This window comes from Dasypus novemcinctus, chromosome 7, assembly GCF_030445035.2.
Source record: "Dasypus novemcinctus isolate mDasNov1 chromosome 7, mDasNov1.1.hap2, whole genome shotgun sequence".
Lineage (NCBI taxonomy): Eukaryota > Metazoa > Chordata > Mammalia > Cingulata > Dasypodidae > Dasypus > Dasypus novemcinctus.
Genome location: NC_080679.1, coordinates 115,482,619 through 115,494,672, shown reverse-complemented (window position 1 = coordinate 115,494,672; position 12,054 = coordinate 115,482,619). Strand labels below are relative to the sequence as shown.

The following is a 12,054-nucleotide window of genomic DNA, read 5'->3' as shown; positions in this document are numbered from 1 at the left end:
TTAAAATAAATACTGTATCATCAAAAAGATGAAAGTGGAATTGAATCATTTTTAATTACGTTCAAATGTATCTCATTTATTTATTATAGAGTCGATACAAACAGTAAACATTAGAAATCACAGATTATAGGTGTTAATTGCCTGCTTATAATCACAATCCAATTTCTTCCTGTAGTTTGTTTTGGTGCACAGTACACAGAACATCCCCACTAATGCCCAAAGTGTAGAAATGGCAGCATTTTAAAAAAATACAAGCTAATTGTGTTGTCTCAGAATACTCAATGAAGAAACCAGAAGTTTGAGAGAGGAGAATTTGGACATTTTCATTTCAGAGCTGAAGCACTAACAATTTGGCATTCCTTATCTTATATTGAAAAATCAAACTAGTCCCCGCCATTTAAAATAATTTCAAAGATTATCTAAAACGTGATGTGACTGCCATGCTACGCTTTCCTTGCTACCGCCCAGCTGGCGGTGCCACTGGAGGGGAGCAGTCTCCAAGAAGGTGCACGGAGACCCCGTGGGTAAGTGCAGGTCTGCCCGTGGGCTGCGATGGGGCGCTCATCACCACCGACACTGTCAGGCGGAAACGTTGGCAAGAAAACAAAAGAACAGTTTAGAACTACTCCCTTCCTAATCGAAGACAACTCTGCAAGAATTTCAGACATACACACAGAGAGGGTAGGAATCGTTTTACACCCAAAAGCCTGCACAAAACGAGTTACCCTCAGCTCACAATGAGTAGGTGGCATCCAGCATGTTAGAACAAGGTGTAAGTTAGCATCCTATTTTCCTAGGACTGCCATGATAAACTACCACAAGCCACGTGGCTTGAAAAAACCAGAAATACATTTCCTCTCAGTTCTGGAGGCTGGAAGTCCAAAATCACGGTGCGGGCAGGGCTCTGCTTCCACTGAAGTCTGTAGGGAAACCTGTTCCTGTGCCCCCCTCCTGGCTTCTGTCGGTGGCCTGCTGCCATCCACGGTGTTCTCCGGCCAGTCACAGGGTGTTCTCCCCTCACCTGCCTGTGTGTCCACTTCTCCCCTTCTTATAAGGACACCAGTCACACTTAGCACCCACTGGACTCCAGTTCGGCCTCATCTTAACCAATAACATCTCCCAAGACCCTCTTTCCAAATCAGGGCACATTCACAGGAACTTGAACATGTCTTTTTGGGGGACACAATTCAGCCTATAATAGACATTTAACCAGGGGACAGTAGCTTCATAGAATTTTTCACTATTTAAAAATATATTCAAAGTGCATTCAAGCTGAACTCTGCCGAAAGCCTGAAGCACCTGCCTCAACCATGCTGCAGAATATAGTGTATAAACATCTGTTTTAGAGGTCTTATTAAGGTGGGGAAGGAGGTGGAAAGAAGACGAGCGCTCCAGACCTATGGCAAAGAGCAAGGTTTGCTCGAAAGGTGACGCTAGGACAAGTGCCCACCCTTTGAAGGAAAAAACATGTGGGAATTAAACTCAGATGCCTGATGTCAGAAGCCATTGCTTATGCCTGCACTTCCTTCTCCTTGGGTCGTTGTTGTTGTGCTTCATTCCGTGGCTGTCCTTGAAGGAACGGTCATGGCTATCCCCTGCTCAGCACAGAATTTGTGCCAGGCGCTGTTGTAAGCTCTTAACATGTATCAGCTCACTCAGTCGCTACAACAAACCTATGAGGTAGGATCGAATATGCCCATTGTACATATGAAGAGACTGAGGAACAGTGGTTAAGCAATTAGCCCAAGACTGCATAATTTGGAAGTGATGCAAACAGGATTTGAACTCAGTCTGGCCCATGGACTTAACTACTACATCCAACTGCCCTTGCAGAGAGGTAAGGAAATTAAATAATGGAGGCCTAGAGCAGAAAATTCAAGCAAACTGTGCCATCTTCATGGTGAGGGAAATGTAATTGGTGGCCGCTGGGTCACTTTATCACGAGATCCAACACAAGGCTGAGAAAGACCAAAATAATAAAGGAACGATGAGATAATATGTACAATTTCTTAAGCCCTCAACTAGGTTGAGTTACTGCTGACGCTGGTCCCCGGATAGGACCCAGGGTAAGTAATTTGCTCAGCACCACACAACTAGCACATGGCAGAGTTGATTGTACCTTTCTCCTACCGCAAAAGCTTTTTCCAAATCTCATGATAAGAATCACCTGGGACGCTTGTTAAAATTGTTAAGGCCCCACCCACTGAATCAGACTCCCCAAAGAAGAGCCTGAAAATCTATCTCCACCCCCATTTTAATGAATAGGCAAGTTTGGAGGACACTGGGCTCTACCATATTTGTCACCACCCTCCTTTAAAAAAACAAGCTCTAATTCAACTGGACTTGGTTTTTCTCTCTCAGTTCCCAGATACCAAAGACTATGTAGCAAAACCAACCAACAAGCTAAGAATGCAATCCACTTGCATTAGCATGAAACACAGTAACAATTGTTGGCCACTGTGGTGTGGGAGGGGCAAGGCTGGCCAGGAGCCCTAGCCCACCACTTCCCACCTGTGTGTCCTTAGATTTACTCTATAAGATGGCAAAATGAAACAGAGTCATATAAGTGAAAATAGGATATAAGATGTAAGGATGTTACCATTGAATGATGCTCATCTATTTTAATCAATTAACATAAATAATATATTGTGACAATATAACAAAAGCTGCCATCTCTAGTCCTCACCTAAATGATGATTTATCCTTTCATTTTAATGGATATCTTCAACATGCCAGACATCTCTTTGGACACTATGGACCCAGCATGGGCAAGACAGGTTCATGTGGTGCTTATATTAAAGTAAGGAAGGCACAGAGGAAACAAACATTATAATGATAGGCCATAATAAGTATTAGAAAAAGGAAGAAACAGGGCAATGGAAAGAGAGTAGCTGGGGTCAGGGAAGGCCTCTTTGAGGAGGTGACATCATATCTGAACTGAGACCTGAGGATAAGAAGAGCCCACCCTGTGACCAAGTCATGGTGGGGGAGATGAGGAGATATAGGCCAATGAAATAATTCGAGTAGAGCTAATGGAACTTGCAGGGGGGTTGGATATGGGTAGAAGGGAAAAGAAGAGCCACACTCAGTTTGGCAGCATGTCTCCCTGACACTCATGCTCTGAGAGTTGAAGATGAGAGATTCCAGGCATCCTGAGTGCTAGATTCTGGAGCCAAACCCAGAGTCCCAGCCAGGGCATTCCATTGGGTGGGACTCCACCCAGGCTTGAGACAGGCGTCTGTCAGGCATGACCTAAGACAGAAGGGCTTGAAAAAAAATTGGTGGAGAAATACCTTGATTAAATAAAATTTCACAGGGAGGAGGCTAGAAATAACCCTTGTAAAATGGGTCAAACATTTTTTTTAACATTCTCGTCTTTGTCCAACCCTTACCTCTCCCTAGGACCTCAGGCTGAGGGATGAGGAAGGCTGGGACAGAGGACCTGGAAGAAGGGGAGAGGAAGCAGTGAGGGGAAGGGAGACCAGCAGGAGGTGGTGGGGGAATTCCTGAGCTCCTTGGCCCTTAGGTAATGCTAGGAGTATGTGGACTACCCTTCTCGCCAACTTTGCCTTTGTTTATTTCTGTGTCTAGGAGTGACGGTGCAAGCTCTTTCCACAGTTCCCGTTATGTTTAGCTACTGGGTGAGTATGAACCCTCAAACCATCTCCTTAGTGGGGGAAGGCTCATGCCCAGCTCACTACAAGTAGACAGATGCCTCAAGCCTTGACATTGGTCCCACCGAGCCCCTCACTCTCCTCCCCTTTAGAGATGAGTGGGGCCCCCGAGCCTGTACACTGAAGCCTCTTCCCAGCCCTGTCTTCTCAGCCATGCCCCTGCTCTAGACCTGCACTGCCCAGTATGGTTGCCACAAGCTGCACGCCACTACTGAGCACTTGAATGTGCCTAGTCGGAAATTAGATGTGCTATAAAGTTAAAATTACATACGTGGCATGCATTGCATTTCCAGTGGACAGTCCAGTTCTAGATCCAGCCTCAATCTCCATCAGAACTTACCTGTCTGGTGACTCATTCTTGAGATGTCCTGCTAGGTAACTGGCAAGCCAATTTGTTCTGAGGTGAGAATGATGACGGACTAATGTGTCACCTTTCCCAAGGAAATACACAAATCAAAAGGGCTACCTGGATGTCTTTCCCCAAGTGAATAAAGCTTGAGTGCTAAAAGTTTCAGGAACGATTACAAGCCTATGGAGGAAAATTTTTGTATACAGCCAGGGGTGATGTAAGGATGGTGGTTTCCCGGCATCCTTTAAAGCTTACACTATGTACCTGTTCAACCAACAAGTAGATGGTCACTTTGCATTGTGATTTAAGAAACAATGGAAATACCACCTGTTCATTCCCTCACCTGTGCTCCTAAGTCCAGTATTAGTGATTCAATCCTTATCTGTAATGGTAATTAGAGTCACTGTTTAGAGTAAAAGTGCTACTAAGACATCAATATGCCCGGATTTATCAGATTGGGCACCACTCTGAGCAACTGGGATTGCAGGAGAGTACTGAATTCCTGGGAGCAAGTAGCAGTGGGAATGGATTAACAGGAGAACAGTGAAGAGAGGAGATTTAGAAGAAACAAAGCAAGTGTCATCTGCCCCAGTGTTTTCCCAAGGCCAGCCGTAAGTATCACTGCCCACAGAGGGGATGGAGAGGAGGACAGGCAGAGAGAGCATCCTGTGATGAAGGTGACAAGGAGGAGTCCGGGGTTGGCACCAGGCATTTGGCCAGTCCTGGCCTCCTGTGTGGGGTGGAGCTGCCTCGGTGCCCAGGTCCTCAGCCTCCTGTCTGCAGTTGGCCATGCAGCCAATCCTCCCTCCATCTCCAGTGTTAGGCTGTGTCTGTCCCTTCTGCTTATAGCCTCCATTCTTACTAACAGTTTTCTTTGCTTTTATAAGGATTGGCTTCTGAGTCTTCTGTGGTTAAAGCTTGTGCCATTCTGTACCTCAGTTTCTGAGGGGAAAATCACCGATGGGGATGAAAATCTTAGCCCAGGGCAGGTGTTGTTCACAGCATGTGTCCTAAGAAGGAGCATTTGAACCAGGTGCTCTTCCTTTTCTTGTCTTGACCAGGCTAAACCTCAGGACACCTTAGACCTGTGCCGGCTTTTAAACAACGACCTAGCTGCCACCGTTGTGCGCTACCCCAGGAGGTTCGTGGGTCTGGGGACGCTGCCCATGCAGGCCCCTGAGCTGGCTGTCGAGGAGCTGGAGCGCTGTGTGAAGGAGCTGGCCTTTCCAGGGGTTCAAATCGGCTCCCATGTCAACGAGTGGGACCTGAACGCACGGGAGCTCTTCCCAGTCTATGCGGTGAGTTGCCTGCTCTCGCATGCCCTGCGCACAACTGCCGACCACCAGGCCAGGCCAGGCACTATGCTGGGTGCTGAAGGAAAGACGGACTCCACTGGGGAGGGAGACTTAGGGATGACATATTAGATTAGGTAGGAGGTGTGGGAAGAGCTCCCAAAAGGGAGTGGGCCATTCTACAGAAGACAGGCAGGCAAAATGCTTCAGAGACCATCCTGGATAGGACTCACGGAACACTCCCTTCTTTCCATTCCCATTGCTCTCTTTGATAATCCTTCATTTGGCAACCAAAATATTACCCTTGTCACAGCCACTGTGCATAAGAACCATGTTAATGACATACAAAGAAAAAGAAATGTATTTATTGTTGCTCTGTATAAAATATTTAGTGTTCCTCAAAATTATTTCATAATTTTGAAGAAATTTTAGAAAACAAAGAAATGTATAAAGAGGAAAAAATAATTATGCATAATTCCATCACTCAAAGATGAATAACCATTCTTATCACTTAGGGATTTTTGTTTGTATATATCTATATTTTAACAAAATTGGAATTCTGCATTGATTTTGTATCCTAACTGATAATTTTCAACCTGAATGAAAATTCTCAGGTTGCATAATTTTTAAATAACTGCATAATCTTTCAATAGGTTATGATTTAGCCAGGCCTCTATTAAGATACTTCCTAAACCTTGTCTTTTGAAAATGTATAATGAAATATATAATGAAAAATAATGCCATCAAACTGTAAAAATTTGATGAAACTAGGTGGTATGTGGTAGTTCCTTGTACTATTCTTTACAACTTTCTATACGTGAAATGATTCATAATAAAATATATTTTCAAAAAATCAGTGCCCTCTGTTTCTGAGGTATTGAACTTGAAGTGTCCACAGCCCCATAGTCATTTCCACCAGTATTCTTCTACCTTTTCCTCTTCTTTGTGTTATTAAACCTGCTTTCCTAAGTAACAGCAGTCAAGTCCTTATTCAATTCCTTTTTTTAAAAATTCCTTACTTTCCCCAGAAGTATAACAGCATAGTTTTCTATGATTTTCATTGCAAAGATAAAATCTTTAATTATAAAGTAAGTAGATTTTGGTGGACTAACTAGGTACTCTAATCACTGATCATCTCATTCATTCAGCCATCAACATTCACTGAGCTCCAATTACATGCATTTTTTTCCCCATGGTTATATCTAAGGAGATGGCCCATAAGCAGGGGTTCTGCCTGTTAAACTGCTTCCTAATGATATAAAAGATTTAATGTTCCCTAAATAGTGAACTCCCTGAAACTTATTGGCTTTAATGACTTAGCAATGCAATGAATGTTTTCTAGAAATTCTGATATGCTTTGAAAGATGATTTTTTTACTTCTGTATCCAACTTGTTTCAGCACAGTGTGAAAAAGACTTCAGTTGCAAGACCTTTTATTATTAATGGGAATTGAGTTTATTATTTACTAAAAAGTAACAGCAGCCTGTTGGAATAGAAATGGTTATTTTGTGTTACTAGCTTGACCATCAATCATTCTAACTAGGCTGTTCAGGGGAGCCAACTGTCTCTGAGGGGATTCTGGGAATGCATCCTGGTTCCAGTTGACCTTTTTTTTCAATATACTTTTTAATTTTTAAAAAAACATAATTAGATTACATAAATGTTACATGAAAAATATAGGGGATTCCTATGCCCCACTCCCAAGCCCTCCCACATTTTCCCACAGGAACAACATCCTTCATTAGCATGGTACATTTGTTAAAACTGATGAACACATTTTGGAGCATTGCCACTAAGCGAGCATTATAGTTTACATTGTAGTTTACACTCTCCCCTGCAAAATATTCTAAGTTATGACAAAATATATAATGGTTTGTATCTGTCATTGCAATGTCATTCAGGACAATTCCCAAGTCTCGAAAATGTCCCCATATTACACCTGTTTTCCCCTCTCCCTCCCCTCAGAAACTCCAGTGGCCACCGCCTCCATATCAATGATAAAAGTTCTTCCATTGCTATAACCACAATATGTCTATAGTAGAATAGCAGTAGGTCTACTCTAGAACATAGTTCATTCCCCAACCCTGAGGATTCTGGGATAGTGATGCCCACTCCACCTCTAATTGAGAGGGGGCTTAGATCCCATGGGGCAGATGGATGGGACTACCTTGCTTGCAGTTGCCGATACTCTGTTCCTTGGGATGGTCATTGTCCATCATCATAGTTGTCCTGGTTGAGTCCAACGAACTGGAGAGTAGGTGTTGCAATTCTGTTGAGACTCAGGGCCCAGTTGGCATGTGGACAGCTGAAAGGTTTAAGTCTCTTGGCCATACACCTGTCAACTCTATCACTAACTATAGGTTCAAATAGAAGGGTCAGAAGAGCCATGTGTAGGGAAACCACATCTGAGTCCAACTCTGTCACTCTGGGGGCATAAATCCCAAAGTAGTGTCCACTGATAGGGTGCCAAACTCCTGAGCTATCTGCCCTGCCTACAGTGTCTGGATATCTCTGCTGTTTGAGGCAATATTTACTTTGGCAGTCAATGAGTTCCTACTGAGATGTGCCTAAGCATAAATCTGAAATGACCACCCAACTCACTTTGAAGTCTCTTAGCCATATAAACTTATTTGTTTTTATCCATTCCCCCTTTTTATTAAGGTCTTCTTGACCAGTTGACTTTTGATGTCCTGGATTTGACAGTGCATTTGTTTGGCTAGCAGGATTGCCTACCTCAATACACTCTAACTTACAACAGTAACACATGCTGAAAAAATTGAGAGGGATGACTGGGATTCCAGTTGAACTTGTCATTTAAAGGTGCACCTGGAGCTCCTCAGCCTATAACTGTGCTCCTTAGCTCCTAGACCTTCCTTCTTAGTGAATGAACCCAACAATACAAGCTCAGATCAGTTTTCAGGTTCAAGAACAACTTTGCTACTAGTATGAGGCAGACAGAGTGGTAGTGGCAGACTGCTTGGCTCTACCATTTATCAACCACAAAACCTAAGTATGTTACTTAACCTCTGCCTTAATTTTCCTTCTCTGTAAAAAGGGAGTAATAATAACAGGGCTTATCACATAAAGGATCAAACTAGTTAATAAGTGTAAATTCTTATAAAAGCTTTGGGGCATGGTAACTTCTCTGTTAATGTTAGTTATCATGATTTTGAGATTGCAATTTCTCTTTGTGACTTCTTTTTGTGACCTATACAACTCCTCCCACTTAGCAGATGCTTAAAAAAATCACTTGACTTGAACTGAATATAAATGAACCACCATAGGCACAAAGGAAAAAGTTTTATCCTCATGAGGTGTCAAATCCCACTGAGATGCCACCACTATGTGCCTTTCTAGGCCCAAACCATCCCAAGAACTCCATACTCTCTTTTTGGCCTGCATCCCTTACAGTTCCTCTTCTTTCAAAAGATTTATGTCTCTTCTCCTTCTCAGAACCTATATAAATAGATCTCTCTCTACCTTTTGCCTGCCATTTCCAGAATCCCCTGTTGTTCCAGAATTGTTTCTCCATTTAAAAAATGCTTATGCATCAGCCAAAATATTTCCTTTCCTGGGATATGTGATAATATGATAAGTTCTGCAAGCACCCTACTATAGTTGGAAAGGAAATGCTTGACAGAAATCTGGTTTGAACTTTTATAAGCACTAAAATTCAATACCTGTTGAGAGGACTTCTTTTTAACTTTTTATTTTGAAATAATTTCAAACGTATAGGACAGTTGCAAAATAATTCAAACCCATTCAGAGAACTCCAACATACCCCCTCAGCCCTAGATACCCAGATCCACCTATTTTAACATTTTGCCATCTCTGTCATACCATTCTATTTATTCATCTATCTATCTATCTAGATATCTATCTATCTATCACCTTTTTTTTTTTTTTTAAAGATTTATTTATTTTTATTTATTTAATTCCTCTCCCCTCCCCCGGTTGTCTGTTTTCTGTGTCTTTTTGCTGCGTCTTGTTTCTTGTTTCTTTGTCCGCTTCTGTTGTCGTCAGCGGCACGGGAAGTGTGGGCGGCACCATTCCTCGGCAGGCTGCTCCCTCCTTCGCGCTGGGCGGCTCTCCTTATGGGTGCACTCCTTGCGCGTGGGGCTCCCCTACGCGGGGGACACCCTGCATGGCGCGGCACTCCTTGCACGCATCAGCACTGCGCATGGGCCAGCTCCACACGGGTCAAGGAGGCCCGGAGTTTGAACCGCGGACCTCCCATGTGGTAGACGGACGCCCTAACCACTGGGCCAAAGTCCGTTTCCCTATCTATCACCTTTTATCATTATCTATCATCTAACTATATTCTGAACATTTGAGAGCTTGAACACATATATTTCCATGTACATTTCCTACAAACAAGGTTATTCACTTATGTAATCATGTTAAGTGTATTTATCAGGTTCAAGCAATTTAACATTGATATAAATCTTACATTCTATATTCCAATTTTTTCTTATGCTCCAATAATATCCTTTTGAGTATATTCCCCTCCATTCTTAGATTCCATCTGGTATCATGTACTGCATTTAGTTGCCATTATTTCTTCAGGTGATCTTCCTTTTTTTAAATTGTGGAAACATTACACAACATAAATCTTCCCATCCCAACCTTTCCCAAGCATACCATTTGGTGGGATCAGTCAATTCACAATGCTGCAGTACCCTCACCACCATCCATTTACCAGAAACTTTCTCTCATGCCAAACAGAAACTCTTCACTCATTTTGCATCAACTCCTCATTGTCCTTGTTCCACGCCCCACCCCCCCACAACCTGTACTCTACTTTCTGTCTCTATTAATATGCACATTCCCTGATATTTTATTTATGGTTATCATGGGGCTTAAATTTAACGTCTTAAATCTATAACAATCACATTTGCTTTGATACCAGCTTAACCTCAATAGCATGCATAAACTATGTTCCTTTACTCCCCCGTCCCTCTACCTTTAAGTAGTTCCTGTCACAGATTACACATGTACACATTTTGAGTCCTAAACCACTGATTTATTTTTACGTTTATGCATTTGACTTTTAGATCCTGTAGAAAGTAAAAAGTGGAGTTACAAACCAAAAATACAAGAATATTGGTATTTATATTTATCCATGTAATTACCCTTACTGATCTTTATATCTTCACGTGGCTTCAGTCTACTGTCTATTGTCCTTTCCTTTCAACGAGCAAAACTCCCTTTAGCATCTCTTTTAGGGTTGGTCTAGTGGTGAGGAAGGCCCTCAGCTCTTGTTTATCTGGGAATGTCTTAAATCCTTCCGTCTTTTTGAAAGACAGTTTGCCTGATGTAGAACTCTTGGTCAGCAAGTTTTAAAAATAGTTTTAATTAGAGAAATTTTAGGTCTACAGAAAAATCATGTGAAAACCACAATGTTCCCAATATACCCTTCCACCCCCCATTATCAATACCTTGCATGAGAGTAAGACCCTTGCCCCAAGTGATGAAAGAATATTATAATTGTAGTATTAACTATAGCCCACCATCTATAAAAGGGTTCACTGTGTTGTGCTGTCCCAGGTTTTATCTTTTAATTTCTATTCTAGCAAATACGTGACCTAGAAGTTCTCCTTTTAACCACATCCACATGTATAATTCAGTGCTGTTAATTACACTCACAATGTTGGACTACCCTCAGCATCATCCATTTCCAAAACTTTTCAATCAACCCAAATAGAAATTCTGTACAAATTAAGCATTAACTCCCCATTCCCCACCCCCAGTTGAACCCCCCGGAAACCTATATTATAGATTCTAAGACTATGACTTTGCTTCTTCTAATTATTTCATATCAGTGAGATCATACAATATTTGTCCTTTTGTGTCTGGTTATCTCACTCAACATGATGTCCTCAAGGTTCACCCATGTTGTTGCATGAACCAGAACTTCATTCCTTTTTAGTGTTGAGTAATATTCCATTGGATGTATATAACACAATTTGTTTAGCCATTCATTGGTTGATGGACATTTGGGTTACTTCAATCTTTTGGCAGTTATGAATAATGCTTCTATGAACATTGGTGTGCAAATATCTGTTCAAGCACCTGCTTTCAATTATTTTGGGTATATACCCAGCAAAAGGATTGCTGGATCATATGGTAATTCTATACTTAGCTTTTTGAGGAACTGCCAAACTTTCTTCTACAGTGGCTGCACCATTTTGCATTCACTGTAGCAATGAATGAGTGTTCCTATTTCTCTACATCTTCTCCAGCACTTGTAATTTTCTATTTAAAAAAAAAAAAGAAGTAGCCATTCTAGTGGATGTGAAGTAGTAGTTCATGGTTTTGATTTGCATTTCCGTAGAAATAACACGGAGCATGTTTTCATGTGCTTTTCAGCCATTTGTATACCCTTTTTGAAGAAATGTCTATTCAAGTCTTTTTTTGTAGGAGTTACTGGGGATTGAACCCAGGACCTAGTATGGGGGAAGCAGGCACTCAACAACTGAGCTACACCTGCTCCCCTATTCAAGTTTTTACCCATTTTTGAATGGGCTGTTTGTCTTTTTGTTGTTGAGTTGTAGTATTTCTTTTTATATTCTGGATATTAAGCCCTTATCAGATATGTGCTTTCCAAATACTTCCTTCCATTCAGTTGGTAATGGAAACTACTTTTGTGATAAATTCCTTTGAAGTACAAAAGTTTTTAATTTAGATGAAGTCTCATTTATCTATTTTGTTTTGTTTTGTAGATGGCCAAATTGACACA

The 12,054-nt window shown here is 41.7% G+C and overlaps 1 protein-coding gene across 3 annotated transcripts in view; it reads left to right on the top strand.

The window, feature by feature from the left end:
- ACMSD (aminocarboxymuconate semialdehyde decarboxylase) overlaps window positions 1–12,054 on the top strand; it is a 96,891-nt gene that overhangs the window by 15,670 nt on the left and 69,167 nt on the right. For all 3 annotated transcript variants that reach the window (XM_004480178.5, XM_071216479.1, XM_004480180.5), the window contains exons 4-5: window positions 3,592–3,641; window positions 5,085–5,321. In XM_004480178.5, coding sequence (XP_004480235.1) covers window positions 3,592–3,641; window positions 5,085–5,321 — 287 coding nt within the window. The remainder of the gene's footprint in view (window positions 1–3,591; window positions 3,642–5,084; window positions 5,322–12,054) is intronic.